Source organism: Pagrus major, chromosome 23 (assembly GCF_040436345.1).
Source record: "Pagrus major chromosome 23, Pma_NU_1.0".
In the NCBI taxonomy this organism is placed as follows: Eukaryota; Metazoa; Chordata; class Actinopteri; order Spariformes; family Sparidae; genus Pagrus; species Pagrus major.
The window spans coordinates 25,640,414-25,661,933 of record NC_133237.1 but is presented as its reverse complement, the minus strand read 5'-3'; the positions used below and the strand labels follow the sequence as shown (position 1 = coordinate 25,661,933).

General features: G+C 43.1%; 1 protein-coding gene across 5 annotated transcripts in view; it reads right to left on the bottom strand.

Annotated features, from left to right (window-relative positions):
• LOC141020240 (protein shisa-6-like) overlaps positions 1-21,520 on the bottom strand; it is an 81,282-nt gene that overhangs the window by 43,426 nt on the left and 16,336 nt on the right. For 2 of the 5 annotated variants that reach the window (XM_073495331.1, XM_073495330.1), the window contains exons 3-4: positions 20,050-20,145; positions 19,556-19,624 (exon numbers count right to left, since the gene is read on the bottom strand). The exons of 1 other annotated variant lie outside the window; for it this stretch is intronic. In XM_073495331.1, coding sequence (XP_073351432.1) covers positions 19,556-19,624; positions 20,050-20,145 — 165 coding nt within the window. Of the gene's footprint in view, positions 1-405; positions 417-17,885; positions 17,900-19,555; positions 19,625-20,044; positions 20,146-21,520 lie in introns of all 5 variants that reach the window. 2 more of the 5 variants (XM_073495333.1, XM_073495334.1) reach the window with 2 other exon arrangements.

Below are 21,520 nucleotides of genomic sequence, written 5' to 3'. Positions count from 1 at the left end.
CTTGGCTTAACCTGGATGTAAGTTTTGCCCTAAAGGACTTGAAACTTGACTTGACGTATACTTGTCCCACTGTTCCTACTGTTGGACACGACTTGAGACTTGAGTCCTTAAAAACTTGAGACTTCACAGACATGCCATGAGACTTGTCCTCAAGCACTTGAGACCAAACTCATGACATGATTTAAGACTTGACTTGGACCTGGCTGGATGTGACTTGAGAGGAAGACTCGCTACAAAAGACTTGTACAAATATCAGATATTCAGTTGATTCTGGACGATTACAAAACCTCAGTGTTGATCTAGTTTTATAACTGGCAGGATGGAAAAAACAACTAATGTTTGATAGAAGAGAGACTGAATTTCTGCTTCTTTAAACGTTGCTGTGCTGACGACCTCTCGATGAACACACCAGTGGACTCAGATCCATCCGGAGCTGTTGTATAACTGCTGACCTGAAACACTTTGGACCAACAGGCTTTCTGTCACGTACGCAGTGTTTTCCTCCACCTGAGCCTCAGCAGCAGCAGCAGCAGAGTCTTGGAAGCCCCTCGCTGCACTCTGCGGTGCAATGTGACCTGGATGAGAGCTGGAGGATACTTATCTAATGTGGGGCAGCGCAGATTGCATTGTATCCACGGGGCCCGAGCCGAGCCGAGGAAAAACTTCAGGGACACAAACTGCTTAAAGCGGAGCGCTGATAGAGATGGCCTACTATCGTCTTCACTCTGAGAGCCTCCGGTCTGTTCGGCTCGGCCTCTGGTCGGGAGGCCACGAGGAAAATTAGAGAAGTGTAATTGATTCTTTGACTCCCGACTGATTACGTTTCATCAGACGGTGACTCGAATGTGAAAACAGTTTGGACGGGAGGATGGAGGCAGGTGTTGTTTAATCTGCATATCCTCATGTTTCCACTGATTTACTTCACCCTTTTGGCACTGATCACTGTAAAACAGGCTTCACTAGTTGATCTCGGTTCAAAAGTAGCTTTGTGCTTCACTTTTTTTAGTCTCTGGAGGCCTGAACTGAGTTAAACGAGATTAATTTCCTCCACCTGTGTTGGTCCTCGTTAGTGAGAGTGCCTGCACACGGCGCTAACCCCGAGGCTGCTAATAACGAGAGCTGGAGTAAATCACACGAAGCTGTTCATTTGTTGGAATTAAAGGAGAAAAGAACAGAAAAACAACCCTGTCAAAAAAACTCTTAATATAATTAGCTCTACAGCGAGGTAAACATCGATGCAAATATGTAATAAAGCAGAGAAATGATCTCCACTGCAGTTTTCCTCGCTTGTGTGGGAACTTTAAAAGCTCGTTGCCAGTGTGCCTCTCTGGCTGGCGGTGTTTTTTCTTGATGTCTTCATTAAAATAGTCCAAATAATTCATGTTGATTCCACTGGCAGACGGCATTAATCTGAAGTTAAACCTGTCTCCTAGGAGGATTTCGTTTAAGCCATGATTTAGACCTGCAGTAGCTCTTGATCTTCATTAAGGAAATCAGATCACATATTTCCCGATCGAAGGTCTTCAGGGTGTTTCAGACAGACCTATATTAGCAAAAGCAGAAGATTGTGCAAATGTTGTCAGACAGGGTGTGTTTTAGGGCCAAATTGTACAAAAAAGAAAAATGAAATATCCTTGAAAACCCACTCAGGATCTTGGTAAAGTAGCCTTAATCCCTACAGAGTACACAACCCTTATCTACAGACCTATCATAAACTTGACATGATGGATCTGTGAACAAATCCGACTTCCCTCCGAAGTAATGCCTCTAACAAGAGCCGGCGGCGTGACAACACGTCTCACACACTCTGCTGCAATGTCACGCAAGTCAACTGAAGCTCGGCCACGTCCGGAGACATCTTGTCGAGGAAAACTGACCGAGGATCCCGGCCGGCGCCTCTGGGCTCGGCTGTTCCTCTCTCACGAACTAATGTAAGAGTGGTTGCACACTCGCCTCCTCGAGGCCGGATGCTGGTCTCTACCCCTCGGATCACAAGTTCAATTAATTTCACAGTTGGCGGCACCCACAGTCATTTCGCCGGGGCCTGTTGTCTGGAACTGGAGAGAAATGGGAAGAATATGATGCACCCCGAGCCGCTCAGCCTCGCTCCCCCTCCTCCATCCCCTCGCCGCCCATGAAGGCTCCACTCGCCCGGAGCCACATGTGATCTGATAGGGCCGCGGCTCTGCAGCACATTAAAGCTCACATCACGACGATAAGAGAGAGACAAGACGGCCAGCATGCATCATTACTGCTCCATAAAGACATCGCTTTTTCCATCTCATTCGACAGAACATTTCAGAATCGTACCATCTGAGACGCAGCTCGTTGAAGAGTCGAGTTAATTGACGGTCTGCAGATCGATCGTATCGGTTTGATGAAGTCTCAAATGCAAAATAAATAAACCAGTAAGCTTTTTTTTTCCAGACATGACCTGAAGTCAAACTCAGCTCCACATGGCTGAGTAAAACGTACAACACATTCCCCTGGACATCGGCTTTTCCATTTCACTGAGTCCAACACCGACTTTTTTGTGATGTGAGCATTTCAAATATTTTTTCAAACACAAACTGGAGCAGCAGCACTCCAAAGGCCCCAAAACAAACTCAATACCACGTCCCTCAGATTGCATTTTTATTTTTGACAGTCAAAAAAAGGATTCTGCAAAAAAAATGGACTCGCAGCGAACAGGAAACTATCGGCAGGTGCGTCGGAGAGGCACGGACGTACAGCGATCGATTCAAAGTCTAGACAGGAGTACAAAGCCTTTTTTTTATCATCAAACAAAACTTTTTCTGTATGTAAAGTTTAAATATATGCACTCAAACAACAGCAGTCATCGTCATTAGAGGTCGACTCACAGCTGATTTTTAAAGGCTGATATAACGACGATAGTTTGGAGCAGAAAAAAAGCAGATAGCTGATTAATCAACCGATGTTAGAATACAGTGAGCTGTAAGTGATCTATGAGGGCCACGTACATGTGATTAACCAACGATAATGAGCATGTTCACTCAGTAGCAGCAGTCTAATGAATTAATAACGCCAAACCATAACCTACAACCTTATAATGCTTCATCCTTCAGCACGTTCACATGACCACAATAATCCCATATCTAGGAATAATCAAGGTTATGATAATAATCTGATTAGACGTGTTTACATGCACTTTAGTTATGCAATAATGAGAAAAAAAATGGGTTTACGTGATTCAGTCAATTAGTTGGATTTCTTTCTAAGTACATGATGTAAAACTGTTCTGTCCCGTCAACGTGACGTCGCTTATTGTGGCATCTCCACCGTTTTAACAGCATCCAGTTCCTTTTCAGTTTTTACACGCACGCAGATGTAAGCATATCGCATTATGTCGTCTACATGACTGCTCGAATAATCTGGTAACTCCACGGGTCAGATAATGATCGGTTTATTAGTGTGCATGTAAACAAAGCTGTCTTATCTAAAGTTTAGAGCCTCTGTGCAAAAAGCGATGTATGTACGTCCCTCCATTAGTGGAGGCTGCGGGCGATGATATCTGAGCCAAGTGACCACGACGACAAATCAAATCAGGCTTTATGAATCAAAACACATTCGACCATCTGTCGTTCATAGTTTCTTTGATGAAGCGATAAAGACAAAACAAAGTATGTTGGTCTGAATAACAGTTTGTTAAAGGGTTTTAGATGAGGTCCTGTTTTTTTAGTTGACCTTTCAAAACCCTCAAATCTGACAAGCCACAGATTTTATAACAGCAGACCTGACATGTGGCACAAAGGATGAGGCACAAATTTAGCTCCATTTTAAAAACTGTGATCAAAAGTGTAACAAATGACGACTTAGGAGACAAACATCTCAACAATAAAACAGGATTTAAAATGCCAGAAGTAATTACTGTCTACGTTGTATTAAAACTCTGCCGTGAAGATAAGCAAGCAAAGTTTATTCATACACCATCCTTCAGACTTGAGGCACAAAGTGCTTCACAGTCGATGAAATCAAGCAAATTAATATAAATACAAATAAAACAAAGTGTGTGATCAGTCAACTGTAGTGGAGTAAAGAGACAGATAGTAAAACAGAGACCTGTTCTCATCAGATTTAGCTTCCTGAACAGTGTCTAATACTCAGTCTTCCTATATAATACCAGGCTTTTATTGATCATGTGCGGCACCTGATTTAGAAAATTTAAAAAAAGTTGCATTTTAAGGGATATTAAACTACAAAGTGTCCAGTGGATTGGTGGCAGTATTTAGTACGAACACAAGAAAGTAGTAGAGTGGTGAATAAAAGTCAGGAGGTCGACGTCAACGCCAGAGACCAAAGTCTGTTTCCTGTCTGAGACGAACCACCAGACAGTGACCTTCCAGAGCCTGCCATAAATCGGACCATACTGTCTGTAGCTGCCGGGCCCAGATTCTGTAGAAATATCCAATGACAGAAGATTTACATGATTATAAATGTCGACCTTCTTTACGCCGAGCTTCAGACTAGAGACTGACTTTGTTTCAAGGGTGACCTGGTTCCATTTCTGCTTTGCATACCTTTTTACTGCTGGCTGGGAGAAAAAATGTAGATATGGCCTCAAAACTTCTGTCTGTAGTCGTCCATGCATTCATTTTCTATACTGCTTATCTTATTCAATGCATTTGTCCCTGTATGCACTGAGTGAGAAGAAGGATAAACCCTGAACAGGAATCTAGTCTCTCATCCATGTTACTGTACCTGCATACGGGGGAAATTAGGGGGAAACAAAGCCAAATTTCTGCAAAGTTTCTGCAAACCATGGATACATTAAGATTGTTTCTTAAGTAACAAGACTTCTGGACATTTTCCAGTTGTTAGTGGCAACAAAACCAGGCATTTTAAACCACGACGTGATGTTTTCCTAAACATAACCAAGTGTTTTTGTGCCTAAACCTAACCAGACCATAAACACAGCCTTGTCACAACATAAACCTGAACTTAAACTTATATATCTGTGGTTTGCAGAAATGTATTCTGGCCATTATCTTGGAAACCACCCAGCTATCCTGCTCCAGGACCTTTTTCATACTGCGAGGCACCAGGCGGCTCAGTGGTACACACTCATAATAAACACCTAACGCTGATGGCTCTCTGCAAACCACATTACACCCCGTGATGAATGGGAGCAAAAAGTGGGTAAATATTATAATGAACCATCATGCATTTCTGCAGGCACCCAGCTGGTGACGACTCTTAATGAGCGCTACAGAAAAGTGGCCACACGGCTTGTTGAAACATCGCTGATGGATGTTTCACATTACGGGTGAAGAAAAGGTCCTCATAAGGAAAAAAGTGAACCTGCCGCCCCCTCCGGCTCTCCCTCCTGTCTTTACCTCAGCCTCTCTGTGCCGCTCTGTCAGGCAGGGCAGGGCAGCCTGGTTGCTTTTCCAGGACAACACACAAGGGACGGTGCTAATCACAGGTTTATCACTGCTACTCACTCCCAGCTCTCAACACCTCAGTCTGACTCCCAAGATTTAATCCTGCAATCCCTGATCCTACTGTCACAGCATGCTGCTGCACGGATGCTGAATTTTTTCACTTCAGTGCAAGGCGAGGTCTCCCGCACGTCTGTGCTTTTTTAAAAGAGCCAGATTTATGAATGAAGCCTGCTGTGTGTAGGATGCATCACTCGAGCCGACTGCAGGTCCACCCGAAGGGTCACGGGAATGTGGTGGGCGGCGGCTGTCAGAGCAGCGCTCGTCTTCTCCCATTCACAGAAAACATTCAGAGGCAGCGAGTAATGAAGCATTTAGAGGAGGAAAACTCCAGCGGGGTCGTCGACCTGCAGATGAGCTGCAGTTGTAATTTCGGATGTGTTTTTACATACAATTACCAGCCGGAGAGCTCGCCACTGCACGCAATCTGACACTCGAGCTGCAGAAGCAGCAGCAGCAGCGCTTTGTGGAGAGGAGCTGGAGAGAGTGGGAGGTTTGATTTGGAACAAAAATCACATCTCCACCCAACTGGGCGCTGATTTGTTTGTAGGGTGATGTTTCTGTCTCTCTGATGAGCTCATTGTGCCTTTTACCCAGTCCTTTGTGTGATGCGTACTCTGACTGTAGATGTGTGAGCACTCCAGATTAGATTATTGTCAGTGTGCAAACACTACAGTCGCTGCCCTGTAAAAACCACGAACCAAGAAAAAAAAGTGGTGTTTTTAATGTTTATTTGGTTTTTATTTCCCTTTTCCATCCAGTGAAAAGGTTTTTTTTTCATAAGCTTACATACAATGAACACTAGAGATGTCACTATTTTATGCAATCATTGTTTCTGTCACTGCCTCTGCTAAAACCCTGCTAAGCTAACATAAAGCTAGCAGCTCAAACAGCTCTGAGCTTCTGTCTTGATGTATGAACATGGTGTGAAGTGGCTCTTTAAACTGTTTTCTCCTCTCGGGAAGTAACCTTTCCTTTAGTTTAGATTTAGGATGAAAACCTATGAATAAAATTGTAAGTGTGTGCGTGTGTGTGTGTGTGTGAGTACTCTGCATTTGTTTTCCAAATGAGGACGTTGTCCTTCAGCACACAGTCGTTAACACTCTGCCTCTTCTCATCACACCGAGGCTTTTCTCCGTCCTTGGTTGTCAGCGTTTTTTTCTTGAATTATTCCGTCTTTTTCTCGCAGCTTCCTGGTTTGAATACAATCCCTCCTCGTTGTGAAGGAAGAATACTTTCCCTGTGATAGAAACAAGGCTGCTTCAGGGGCCCGGCCTGCCTGCCTACTGTATCAGAGCTGACTCTCTGCATACCAATGCGAGCCGTCCTCTTAAGTATCGGTATGTGATTGTGGCCGCCGTGCTGACTGAAGCGTTTCCATGTCCAGCCCCGGCCTGTCCTTGCCCTCCAACCATAATAGATATTGACAGGTGCAGCGCAGATAACGCTAATCTGCATCCTAACAGGATTCCACATGTCTTTCTCATCGCGGCCGCATTCAATTCGCAACTTTGTTATGCTGCTAATAGCATTTCACGGTGGCACAGCCCGCGGCCTTCAGAGGGAACGATGTGAGAGCAGAGCCCGACTCGTGTGAGCCGCGGCTCAGCAGGTGAACCGATGCTCATTAGACTGAGCATGCAGCCCATTGTCCCTTTAACACAGGTGACAGAAAGTGTATATCGCTAGAAATGCAACGGTAATAGATTTAATTAACAAACTACGGGGTTGAAAATTATATTTTGATAAAAAAATAATGATCGGAAATCACAAATTTGAAGGAAAAGGGGCCAGGCCTTCACATCGATAGCTGCACAGTGCATGCTGGTTCGATCTGACTGACTTGCTCTGACGTCATGCACACATGGGTAACGATGACCTCACTAGACTTGAGGAGGTTGTTTAGTCCCAGGCTCCATGGCTGCTGTATTGTCAAGCGACAGGTTATTACAAGCCAACATGGCTGCCAAACAGCCGACTGCAGCTCGAGTCATTGTCTGGGATATTTCCAGATGATTTTGTGGGGATCAAAATCTGCTATTTTTCACAGGAAGTTGGACCATCCATTCTCGTGGCAATCAAAACAGGCATTTTAAGCCAAACCATGATGTTTTCCGAACCCTAACCAACTGTTTTTTTGTGGCTAAACCTAAGCGGAGCTTAAACACAGCGTTGTGACAGGAGAGAAGTAGAAAACTCAACCTGAACAAACGTAGGATCTACTGTTTTCAACCCTTTTCTTCTCTGTCACTTGTGAGCACCCCCAAATTTATGGATTTCAAAGTGGCAGCTAATTCATTAAAAGCATTTTTACCCTGTTATGCTCTGCTGCCAAATTCAGATGCTGTTTCCCCACCATTTTCCTATCACCTGACCTCCATATCCCCCTCGCACACCTGCTCCCAGTTCCCTGGTGTGTACCTCCAAGCCCCTGACAGGTTGTCTGTATCCCAGCTGTCACTTTCTTCCCTCTGTTATGACCTTTTTCCTGCCTTTTTTAAAGACTTTTGCCCCGCTGGTCAGAACCTTTTCTGTCTGTTATCAAACTGTGCTTTGAAACAAAGACACAGTAAACTTTACTGCTTTTACCTTTTGTGTCTGACACAGTCCACACGCTGTTTTACTGAACCACTCCCTACACAAGCAAATGTCATTAATATCGGTGTTTATTTTTCGTTCTAACTTTAGTTTTACAGCTCTGGCGTGAATCGTTTCAGCCTGTCTTCACTTCCTTTTTAAATGCATGTAAAGCGCTCTGAAACATCCTCGTGTATGAATCGTGCAGTATAAATAAATGGGCTTTTGCTTTTACTGTTATGTTCTAGTTTTAACACTGTCAGAGAGACGCTGGTTCAGTGAAGGGTAAAATGCAATCTCAACGCAATCTAATGCAACATCGAAAAATTACAGCGTCAAAACGTGAAGATGAGGACAGAACTCAGCGCTCAGGACTGATGTCTTCAGTCAAAAACACACACGAGAATCTCACGGATCAACACCGACGCTGCACAAATTACACATTTAAGAAGGGTTTTTATCGGTTCGGTCCAGAGTCGGATCATAAATAAGTAAATGAAAAAGGGCTGACCTATCAGATTGAAGATATTCTGACACAAATATATACAGACAGATGTGTGGACGCCGCGATATGAAACTGGGAAGAAGAGGCCGTATAAATTTCCAATTTGAGATAAAGAATGTTTCGAGGAGGCGCTTTAATGCGAGATATCGCAGGTTGACGTCCAGTCTGTGATTTTTAGTGTATAAACACGCTCTACATAATGCATGAGGAGAGGCTGCATATGAGAGAGGTGTCGAAGGGCTATCTGTTCGACCATCTCAGTATTCACTCCTCTGTTGGAGGAAGGACTTGTGAGAGTGTGATCTTCATCTAACCAGCCTAATCAGCTTCATTAGCCTCCTATTTAACGGACATGAGAGATGAGGAGGGGAATCAATTCATATTGTGCTTTTGGCGGGGCAGCAGATCCAAGCTATGTGAGAGGGACCGACTTCCTGCTGTTCTGAATCATGCACATTGAGAAGGAAGAGGAAATGACCAGTTCCCTGAACGCCGCGCTGACTTCAAATGACCTGATAAAAGACCATCAGAGGCTCGAAAGCTGCCCGGTGACAGACGGGAGGTGGATGGTTGGAGTTTAAATGGATTTTTTCACACATATCAAGTTAAACTTCATACTTGTATTTGTTTTGAGTGTCGGGCATGTTGACCCTCGGGGGGTTACATGTAGCATAAATCATATCAATGGAGCTGAAACACAAAATGATGAAAGGATGAAGCTAATGACTTGTGCCTCTGAGTGAACATGCACATGGTTGAGGAATGAAAAGAGTCAAACGCCTCTTTTCCTGCGTTCTGGTGAACGTTTATGCACCAATTTGTGGGTTTTTTGCAGCAATTTATGGCAGAAATATCAGTATTTCAGTAAAGAAATCAGACCTCCCTATCCCTTCCCCCTCTGGCTCCTCCACGGTTATCATCCCTGTATAGCTGCAGCTCCTTTTTTCCATTTTACAGCAGATTGCAGCCAAGTTTTTTTTTTCAAATTGCATACTGCCACCACATTGTCTATGGCCCCTTGGGACAAACTCCTGTATTTAAAATATTGAGAGGGATATGTCTCCCCCGGAAATCTACGTCTATGAATGAAAACGTAATCTACACCGACAAATTGGCCCAAACTATTGAAGTGTTTTAACCGTTTTCCATCCAGTTTGCCTCAGTTTTTATTTTCCTCCCTTACAAACAATATTTCCTTTCAATCAACAGAGAAGGAAGGTCTTTCCTTCTCTGCTGCATGAAACAAGAATAGCAGGATAAACTCACTAATGCCAGTGACTCCCTCTTTCTCCCTTTGCACCTCTGTCATTCATAACTGGACTTTGGTACCGTGGGTCCAGCATAACTTGACACTTAACACAGTGAGCGTCAACTGAAAACATCTGTGCAGGTGTGGATGACCTTAAGAAGTGAAACAACATCTCAACATGGTTCTCAATGTAATTTTGCACACATCTGCCAAATAGCGATCTATCAATATTAGAAAAACAGCCTCATAAATCTGATTTTGTTGCAGCCGTATCACTAAACCCGACAACATGACTTTGCTGGCTGTCAAATATCCTCGACCCAAACTCTACCTCTGATTCATATTTCTTTCCTCTATCGGACACTTAAAATGCAGCAAACGAATGCATTTATTCATTAAGTCTGTCAGAAGAATTCACTGTTTAAAGCTGTTTCTGGTAAATATCTTGGGATTGGGGGGTTTAGTGCTGCAGCTAACTTTGCTCAGAGACAAATGTTTTTAATGGGTTTTTCTCTTAAACGGGATTTTCTATGAAAATGTAATTCAAACTTTATGCAAATAAACCAATTAGTGTTGCAAAAAGTGTCTCATTTAACCTTGTTGTCACCTGCTGCTTTAATCTCAGCGGCTGCACAAAAGCCTCCTCGGCTCGACAACTTGATAAATATTTTAGACTCTCCTTGTTTTGTTTTTTTTCTACTTCTGAGGGGAAAAACTTCCTCTGCAGACACATCTGAGAGTTCAGAGTTGTGTCGTTTTGGTCAAAATGCTCAGCTTTTACAAGATTTGTGTGCGTCGGGGGCTCATATCTGTCCCGGCGTGGGGCGGCGACGACACAAATCACCAGGATGACAAGTTCGCAGCTCTGTGACAGAAAAGCTGCAGAGGCAAAGAGTTAAAGCTCTTACTCCATCTCATGTGTTGAGTCCTGTGAATACTTTGATCATCTCAAGACTTCCCACACCGCGTCTGCCATTGTCTCTGGTATTTTATGTTGTTGCTGTATGGATGTGGCCAAATGTGAGATGAGCTGTGGTGCAGCACAGCTAAATGTGTGGAGGATGAACCCTGTTAGGGAACAGAACAACAGCAGCATCATTGTCCAGAGCACAGCGGGACTAACAAAGGCTTTTCTGCCTCACCAGTAGATTTCCTGCAGCTCTGCTTTTTGTCTCTGAATCTATTCGGGGACCGTTAATGGCTGAAGGAAGATGTGAAGGGTTTCCTTTCAATTCAAAGACTGAATGTGTCACAACAGAATGACAGGAGCAGTTGCTTTAAAAAGCTAAACATGACCTTTACATCTACATGTGGTCTTAATAACCTCAAACTTCTGCACGCCGGTCTTGAGAGAACGAGAGCTGGAAGTTCGAACGACGAATGACTCGATTGCGAACCGTCTGTATCATTCGTATTCAGAGTGAAAGGGAGAGGGATGGTGAAGGATTAAAGGTGGAGGCTGTGTCCACTGAAGGAGGTGGATCTCATTAAAAAAAGCAGTCCTATCACCAGATAAGAGCATCAATATTAGGGCACATGGAGGTTAAGATGCCGACCACGAACCACAATTTCCCTCAGTTCTTCATTCTCATCACTCTCGCCCTCAATTTCTCTCATTTCTTCACTTTCTGCTTTCACAAAAAGATACAAAATGCTCCAAAATAATAAAAAACAGATTCTTCTATGTCCCAGATTTAGTTTGGCGGTTTTAAAATTGCTGTTTTCTACAATACCCACACATGGTTAGTGTTAGGGAAAGACTGTAGCTGTGGTTAACACTGGGTTAAGGTCAAGGAAAGATTGTGGTAACGATAAACACATTTCTAAATGTTAATTGCTGGTTTGTGATTTGATGTAAGTTCTGGTCGACATACCCGTCCACCACCTTTAACCTCTGCAGCTCTACTATCTGACCTCTACAGGGTTAATTCCTTCCTGCATCGGCACTGGACACAAATAGGGTTGCAACTAATGAATGTCATAACATTGTGAAAAATGCTCCTCACAATTTCACTTCTTCTTTTGTCCAACCAACAGTCAAAAGACTCATTTTCTGTCATAAATGACAAAGAAAGGCAGCAAATTCTCACATTTAAGAAGCTGGAACCAGCAAATGTTTGACATATTTGCTTGAAAAATAACTTTTATAATCGATTATTATCAAAAATTTCTTTTGATCGACAAATTGTTGCAGCTCGAGTCAGAATTTCGACTCAAATCCTGAAGGATACCTGGCTGTTAAATGGGACTACAACCTTTTAATTCATCAGCTTGGTTTCATCCTGCTTTCACTTTGTATTTAGATGGAATTAAAGGGTATTGCCAGTGGATATGTTGCATTGTGGGTAATGTAGGCAGCAGGATTTGAAAGGGAAGAAGAACGTGTGGAATAAAAACAGCGATATCTCTGGTTCTGCTGTATCAACTTTGATCATTTGTTTTTAAAGAGTCCAACAGTGTTACAGGAGTGTTGAACCAGTGGACTGATTTTCAAAACCTGCTATCAACCCACTAAAAGTTGATCAGGACGCTAAAAGCATCATGAAGCTGTTGCTGCAGTACGAACGAACATCTAATCCACACTGAAACTGTGAAACTTCAGAGTGGATCTGAAGCAGCAGCAGCAGCGAGCTGAACACTCGATCCAGAGAGAGAACTTGACTCACCACCGCTCGATCATTTTGAATCGATATAAAGCATCATAGTGAGGTCGGTAAACATGAGTGTGCAGCGTGCTGATGATGTCACATTACATGATTTATTGATCCGCGATTCTCAAGATCAAAGTTTTCAGTTGCGGCCGGCTGGAGTCCAGAGCCACTCGCCCGCTTTAAAGACGGAGACATATAAGGACTCGGTAATGGAGGCAAACTGGGCAAGTGATACCTACTTGGCACACTCCGCCTGCCATCCATTTGCACTCACACTCAGCTACACAGCCGTGCACAGACTCACTGTAGGGCCTGGAGGGATTACAGCACGGGGAGGTGGGAGCACTGCAGCAGCACCGCGTCCCAATAAGACAAGGTCACCTTAAGTGGATTGGGATGAGGAGGAGGAGGAGGAGGAGGTGGGGGGACAATTCCCTCGGGACGAAAACAGGGAGCAACTCATGAAAAAGTAATTAAGCAGGATGCACATCAGTGGATGCCACAGGCGGAGAAGGCAAGGAGAGCGATGAACGAGCCCCGAGGACGACGGGAATGTTTGTACACAATGATATCTGGGAGATGATCGCTAAAACGCACAAAACGGGAGCGTTTAACCTCGGACGTCTGTGGGTACGTGGAAGCGATCAGTCAAATGTTTTTTTCTGATTTACTGGTCGATTTTCATAATTCAAGCAAAACGGTTGAACAACCTTTTGGGTTTTAGACGGCTGGTCTCTCTATTTAAAGAATGAACACCATCAGAGACAAACTTGGGGTGATTTTAACACAAATGCCTTCAATTAAATAAACCTAAGGAGCAGCTAAGCTTGGACAAAGTCAATCAAAGCTCAAGAAGTGTTATGTGAATAAAGTGTTTGTACAGTAAATAAAGGATGGTTCCTTCAAGCTTGCAAATGAAAGAAGAGGTAAAAAGAAGGTAGGAAGGAAGGGATAAAGCAAAGGAAGGGATGGAGCAAAGGAAGGAAGGAAGGGACAAAGTGAAGGTAGGAAGGATTAAGCAAGGACAGAAAGGATAAAGCGAAAAAAAAATTTAAAAAGGAAAGATGATATCAAAAAGGAAAAGAAAGCTAAAAAAGTAATTTAGGAGGGAAAGAAGTAAAAATGGAAAGAATGGAGAAAGAAAAGAACACAAGGAAGCCAAAGAAAAGGGAAGAAGGAAATACAGAGAGGGATGAAGCATAAAGGTGAAGATAAGAAAGAAGGACGGGCAACAGATAAAAGCTGTCAGCCATCAGATAAATGTAGGAGTGGAAATTATAAATATTAAAAAGACAAAGAAGAACAGACGAGAAGGGAATGAAGGAAGGAAACAAAAGGTGGATTATTATCATATTATACTAGACTACAGAGAAGTGTTGTACAAAGTGTAATATTTCCCTGGAAATTAAAAGTTAAATTTATTTCCTTGCTTTTGATAATCTTTCTTAAATCTTAAACTATCTATTTGCTAACCTTTCCTTCACTTTATCGTCTCTTTAAATGCAATTTTAATGTCTAGTTTCAGGTGGAACAAGTTAAAAATAATCTTTTGTTGCTTTTTACCTGTCGTACCAAACTTTGTACTTTTCATACGTAAAAATTCTCTAGTTTGCGTCTGATGGGGCTCGTTTTTGCAGAATATAACCCAGAATATATGAAAATACAAATATATATTTCATCTCACAAGTATACAATGAAGTAGAAAAAACTCTGGAGACTTAAACTGAATATTGGACCAGGATTGGCTTTAAAAAATCTGTGATATCAAACCCGCCGTGTAGAACGTGTTCTTGCAGAGTTTGACTCAAAGCTCAAACATTCAACTGCAGGAACAAGAAGACAAACACGATTCTGACCGGAGGACGACTTTAAAGCAACTCAGCCACAATGAATCACCGTACAGCTCCTCAGTTTGAACGTCTCCTGCGTGACAGCTGTTTGCCTCACCGTCAGACTGAACTCGCCGCAGTCCAGAGCTGTTAAATGGCCGCTTCACTACAAACAATCCATCAGAGGCAATAGAGACGGACAGACGGGGGGCCAGTGAACACACCACTATCCTCCGGCGCTCTCGCTCATATCAGACAGGAATCCATCTCGCAGCCTTGGCGGCGTCCTCACACACTCTGCTTTACCGCATGAGTCAAACAGTGGAGCAGGTAGAACCGGCGCTGCTCATGTGGATCCGCGCAGAGCTCCGAGTGTCGTGTTACATCACAGACGCATGAATATTAATGACAACATTACTCTGAGCTTTGTTTAGCAGCTTGTTAGGCCCTGACGTACACTCAGATCTGTACTGTGTGTACTGTTCCCTCACTATGATGCGCCCACGCAAACAATCCGACGTTACACACACGCTGCCGAGTTCGCGGTCGGGTCGTCGTTAGAGAGCGGGAGAATTTCTAGGAATTACTGTGAATGTTTTGTTTGCCTGAAGAAGTTCAACGTTTGAAATGCAAAGCGAGGCTGTAATTAAATGTGCCACAGTGTAAAAATACTCTCACCCACAGATTCAACTCATGAATACAAATATTTAACCAACAAATAGAAACAGTTAGTACAAATCTCTGGGAGGGTAGTCTGAGTCGTGTGTTGGTTTTTTTTGGTTTCTGAGCAGTTGAAGAAAAGAAAAAACAGAGAAGAGGAAGGGAGGAAGGAAGAAAGCATAGAAGAAGGAAAAGATCTAAGGAGGAAAATGAAGGAGGTTAAAGAGACAGAAGGAAAGGCAAAACTATAGAAGGGAGGGAGGGAAAAAATGGAAAAGGGTGGAAAAAAGGGACCATGCAAGGCAGAGAACAAGGAGGATTAGATAAGGAAGGAAGGAAGGAAGGAAGGAAGGAAGGAATAAAGCAAAAGAAGGTAGGAAAAGACGAAGAAGCAAAGGGAAGAAGAAGGAAAGGAAAGGAAAGGAAAGGAAAGGAAAGGAAAGGAAAGGAAAGGAAAGGAAAGGATAAAGGATAAAGGATAAAGCGAAGGAAGGAAGGAAGCAAAGGTAGGGAGGAAGAATGGAAGAAAGGAAGGGAATAAAGCAAAGGTAGGAGGGAATAAAGCAAAGGTAGTAAGGGATAAAGCAAAGGTAGGAGGGAATAAAGCAAAGGTAGGAGGGAATAAAGAAAAGGTAGGAAGGGATAAAGCAAATGAAGGAAGGGATAAAAAGAAGGTAGGATGGAAGGGATAAAAGGAAGGAAGGGACAAAGTGAAGGTATGAAGGATTAAGCAAGGACGGAAGGGATAAAACGAAGAAAAACATTTAAACAAGGAAAGATGATATCAAAAAGGAGAAGGAGAAGCGATGTACAAAGTCCTCTTCACATAAAAGCAGAGTTCTGACCCGAGTCCAGTCGGATGACCTGCAGATCTGTTTAACTCCAGATGTTATCTACAGATTCGAGGTATGAGGTGTTTGTTCAGCAGTTACTTCAGTGGTGACACGGTGCACATCTGTCAGTCTGCTTCCTCCTGACAGGAGGGCTGCTGATGATGGGGGGGTCTGAGAGCCCGCCGACAGCCAGCTGTTAAACTAAGTCAGGCAGGATGGAGGCTGACAGGACCTCAGCTTTGAAATGACAGCTGCCGCCATCAGGCCGCCACAGAGCGTCTCCTAATAGGTGCAGCGAGAGGGTGAGGCGTGGAGTACAGGGGGAGGGACGCCGCCTCACACACACTTTATAAAGTATAATATTAGTGTTTGACTGAAGCTGCTAACACACATATCTAGTTGATTTCATGAAGGAAGGAAGGTAGGGAGGAAGGAAGGAAGGAAGGAAGGAAGGAAGAAAGAGAGCAAAGAAAGGAAGGAAGGGAGCAAAGGAAGGAAAGGAAGGAAGGAAGAGAACAAATAAAGGAAAGGAAGGAAGGGAGCAAAGGAAGGAAAGGAAGGAAGGAAGAGAGCAAAGAAAGAAAGGAAAGAAGGAAGGAAGAGAGCAAAGGAAGGAAGGAAGGGAGCAAAGGAAGGAAAGGAAGGAAGGAAGAGAGCAAAGGAAGGAAGGAAGGGACAAAGTGAAGGAAGGTAGGAAGAGACAAAGTGAAGGAAGGTAGGAAGAGACAAAAATGAAGGAAGGTAGGAGGAGACAAGTGAAGGAAGGTAGGAAGGATGTAGGATTTAATTCTAGCAGATTTCATGTTCATGGACGAGGTGACTGTTTTAAAGTTTACATTTATGATGAGTCGCCTGATGCTTCTAGCAGCAGGCGACCAAATGAAACACGGTTACCTCAAGCAAAAATTAAAAATATTTCTCTGCGTTTGAAGACAATACAAAGAAATGTAGACGCAGAGTTGTTTATTTAACTTATATGTTTAAGTAAAGGACTTCTAACACACAGCCAGTCCTCACTAATGTGTGTTATAACCCAAATCTCTCTGTGGCAAAGTGAAATAATACAGAAGTGATTCACAGTTCACGAGCGCTGACATGCTGTTTGCAACCTGCTGTTGAGTATTCGCCTCCAGGTGTTGTGTCAAAAGTTAGTGGTGTGTGTGTGTGTGTGTGTGTGTGTGTGTGTGTGTGTGTGTGTGTGTGTGTGTTTCACACCGGGGGAAAGAAAAACAGCTTTTCTTTTTTTTTAATCTCACCGACTTCTTTTCCTCGCTGCCTTTTTCCAAACGGCAAATGTTGTTTGTTTAATTCTCAGAATTGCTCAGCGCGGGGGAATCAAACACAGACGTTTCAGTTCTGCCTGCTTCAGTGTGTCATAGTTATTTCAGTTGAGTCATTTTTAACCCGTCACTAACAATGACTGTCAGTTAGTTCATTACCAGCAGCAGAGCTGGGACTTTTAACAAGACAGATGTCCTCAGATTTACCCTCGTGAAAAAGTCTCATAAGGCCACTTAAAGGCAAGGGGAAGGCAATTCTGGAGAAAGATGGCTGATGAGTGAGTCTCATTCTCAGGTCGTCAAATACTGATGCTTTTGAATGAATTTTTGCGTCGAAAGCGACGACCTGGGAATGAAACTATCTCTCTCCAGAATCACCTTCCCTGAACTGCGGTGCTGGTTGTATGGAAGTCATTGGGAGATACATGAAGAAACACACTTCAACCCAACATATCTACTTCGTCTGACACACTTCAGAGGCGAAGTTAACTACTGATTTTTTGATATTCTGATGAAACGAGGCAGGTCTGACTGATTTCCGCTGATGAGACTGCAATTACAACGTGAACAGGAGCCTTTCCTAAACAAATCTGAGGAAAGGAACAACGTGTGGATAAAAAATCAAAGTGAACCTCCTCTGTCATTTTCTGAAGGCATTTCTTCATCAGAAGTCAGACGATGTAGATACGTTAGGTTTTAGTGTTTCTCTACATGCATCTCCCATAGACTTCAATACAGCCGTCACCACAGTCTGGCACCAAAGCGAGCTTCAGGGACCCTTCCTTCTTTGATAAGTTCCTTGGTTTTAACCAGGAAGTTAATGGTCTTTTCACCTTCAACACTGATTTATTGAGTGCTTGTGTTCTCTCATAAGTTTATAGCGCTGTAGAGATTGTACACTGTCAGAAAAGAAGGATTATTTTGGGGGTACACTTTGGCTTGCCACTGGGGCAGTACCCTCTAAGCTACAGCTGTTTTACCCTTCATATTGTGTATGTATTTGTACCCTTGTGGTTTGTACCTTTAAAGAGCCCAGTCCTAGTATCAGCCCAGTATCTCTGGTGGCATTTTTCAACCCGTTAAAAAGGGTACAATTAAAAAAACTGTACATATATGTACCTTTTTGGCACTCAAAGGGTACATATATGTCGTGTTAAATAACTGCAAATGTAAATCCAACATTTCTTGATTTAATGCTTCATAATAAAAGCTTTTATATGAACTTTTATTGTGAAGAGTTTATAGGAAATGAAACATATTTGCCCACAAACTAGTGGAGCTTTGTTTGCCACTTTTGTGTCTCCAGCAGCTCGTCTGACCACCACACAAGCCAAGCTCATCAGTTAAAGACACACCTTAAAGCAGGTAGCCCTGTTGTCATGGAAATACAAATCCCTGCCGCGCTGGGCTGATGTACTGAGTCAAACCGAGTGGAAAAACGTCAGTGGTTTCCTTGAGGTCCAATATTTGAGCCCATCACATTAGTGTAGATTGTACCTTAGGGGACAGAAGTGGACTCTTACTGTACCCCTGTTTCTGACAGCGTAGGAACAAGTTGAAGAGAAGCTCAGAAGTCTTTTCCTGTTCGATAGCAAACCCATTTCCACAGCGACCATCTGTCTATATCACAAAGACTGTGAAATAAAGCTGTCAGGTCACAATCATCGGTTCAATAAAGTACACAGCCCGCCGCAAGAACTTTCTACGGAGAAACACCTTTTTGTCTCGGCGCTCTCTGGATATTTATGTCACTTAGAGCAGCAACAGAACTGAGAAAAGCAACTTGTGAGCAACAAACTGGACGTTTTCATGGCGCCAAAAAATAATGGACCTGAACTGAAGCAGAGGTGTGGAGAAGCTGAACGAAAGTGACGTGTGTTTCAAAATAAAAGAGACCCAGAGGAAGTCTGTGAATGTCAAAACTGCAAGAATTTTTGGATCAAGCAACTTGTGAAAAACGAGGTGTTTAAATCGGGATTGAGTGTGTAATAGCTCAAATATCATCAACAAAAGAGACATCGACATCAAACTGATTATGTGATGGATGCAAAATACAAATCAAAACCGACATCAGTGAATAAATAAATCAAACAACCACCCGTCAGAGATTAACACCTCAGATTAAGTGTCTGGATCGAACTTTCACTTACCTTGCAGACACCTAACACGTGTTTTTATCAGCTCTCTAGACTCTCACTGTTAATGACGCCCTCACCTGTCCATCAAAGTCATATATATAAATAAATAAATCTTAATAGTCTGTCAATCACATTCATTCAAAACCACCAGTGGAAAATATTTTGGCTCACGAAACCACCAACTGAAAAAACATAAATAAATCAAATATTACAACTCTGGCAGTCTGCAGCCGATGACGGCGCCGTGATTATCAGCCGAGTGCAGTCGACTGGCTCGCGTGTGTGTGTTTGTGTGTGTGTGTGTGACTTTTCTTATCAGGTGCGAGCAGAAAGCCCGGTGTGTGGCGATGGAGCAGAACATTCGGAGAACGTACCGTAGGACATGGGGATGTCCAGATCGCCCTGCCAGGACATCTGCCCCGATTCGTCGATGGAGTGCTGCGCTGTAAAGACACAACAACAGGCCTCTTGTTTACAGCTCGCTCTCGCTCCGACACTTGATTCATTACAACTCCAAAGGAAGACAATAGCGGGGAAATCTACCGCTGTGCCATGCTGCACTCTGGCACACTGGCTGCCTACCAAGTGCGGAAGTGTTACTTTGTCATTGGGAAAGTGTGGATTTAATCATAGATAATAAATGTGTGTGCGTGGACTTTACAATGCAGAATGGGCTTGAAGTGACATCTTGCAAAAGTCCAACTTCCACTGAGCTGGAACAAAAGTCACACTCACACATTTGGCAGAGAGAGACAGCGACAGCATGACACGGTAGCTTTGAGACCGGACGGATGATTTATTATTCTGAACTTGTTTTTTTTTCAGGGAGCTGTGAAGTGAAAAACCGATAATGAGGATTGGACTTTACCTTTCAAGTGGCCACGTCCGAGTGTCACAAAGCCGGAGGAGATGAAGTTGTGCATGTCTTGGCCTCCGCTGCGCATGTTTTCCTTCCCGTAGTGGCCTGGTGAGAGGAGAGGAAAGTGGAAATGAATATTTTGGCAACATTACGGATTGTCTCGCTTTCAAGTTTCAAGCTGGGTGTCTCGAGTCCCAACAAATATTTCTAAAGCACTAAAATGTCCCAGCATAATAACAATGACAACATTATACTCGTGTCCTCAATCTATAAGAAAGAAAGAACTTACTGTAACTGGACTTAACATATGCCGAATTTACAAGAAGGCCCAGATAATTAAACATTTCTCGTAGACAGTGTTTCACAAAGTTGTAAAGTTTCTCCTAACTCGAAAACTCACTAAATTGAGTGATTTTATTAGGGGAGTCTGGGGAATTTCCTTCGAGGAACATATTAGCACTAGACAGTCACCAAGCCTTTGATCTTTTTTTAGTTTCTCTGTACTGGGTCGTTCACTCCCTCCCTGACATTTTGTTCTCAGGATTGTTCATCCATTCATTCAGGAAATAATTATGAAGACCGTAAAATTCTCCTTGGACTGAAATTTTTGTTGGCTGTCAGTGAGCAAGCTTGTGAGGTTCGTTGCTAACAGCACAGTAAGTTCATCGTCTATCCAAAAAACATATTGGTACCATTGAAACCTGTCTTATAACAGGTTAAAGTACACAGGCTTATATGAGAGGAAAAGTTAACTACGACTCCCAAGATGCATTTCAGCAGGTAACATCCAAATCCCTGGCTTAAAGTCTGTTATGTGTGGCCAAATGGTGGGTGAAAGCTAAACATATTGGTGTTGAAAAACTGACAGTGCGCATCTTAAATTAATTTGCTCTTGGATTCACTAACTGGTGCCTCGTTAAGTCCACAAACTCAACGATGAAACTTTTCGTATTTGCTACCGCTCTGGTCGCGCCTCTGATTAGCTTCAGCAGCGGCCCAGGCTCATAATAATGATGGACAAGACCTGATTTCTCATAAACAAAGTTGAGATAATTAAAACCAACCCTCTGCTGGGCGCTTGTTAAAATATCTGGGTTGTTCTGTGTTTGTATCCGAAGCAAAATGAAGGATGTTGATATTTGAAATGTTGAATCAACAGAATGAGGAAATCCACTTCCTGAGCCAGCTGCTCTGCAACTTAACTCTTAACTTTAACTCTATGCAAAGGTGGATTTTACATCCCCCCCATGAGCGAATCCACTGATGGTGGCCTTTTCCATTTAAATGAATTCACTGCCAAATTTCAGCATTTTAAATGCTGCTGTGAGCCGGCCATAACACCGAGGAGTGTCTGTACTCAATTCCCCCGTCATCGCCTGTCTTTTATAAAGCAGTAGCCGCAGATGACAAGAATACTAAACAGGGCTAAAATGGCATAACCGACAAAACTGACTGTCAGGTGGGATCAGCTCGTCAATAT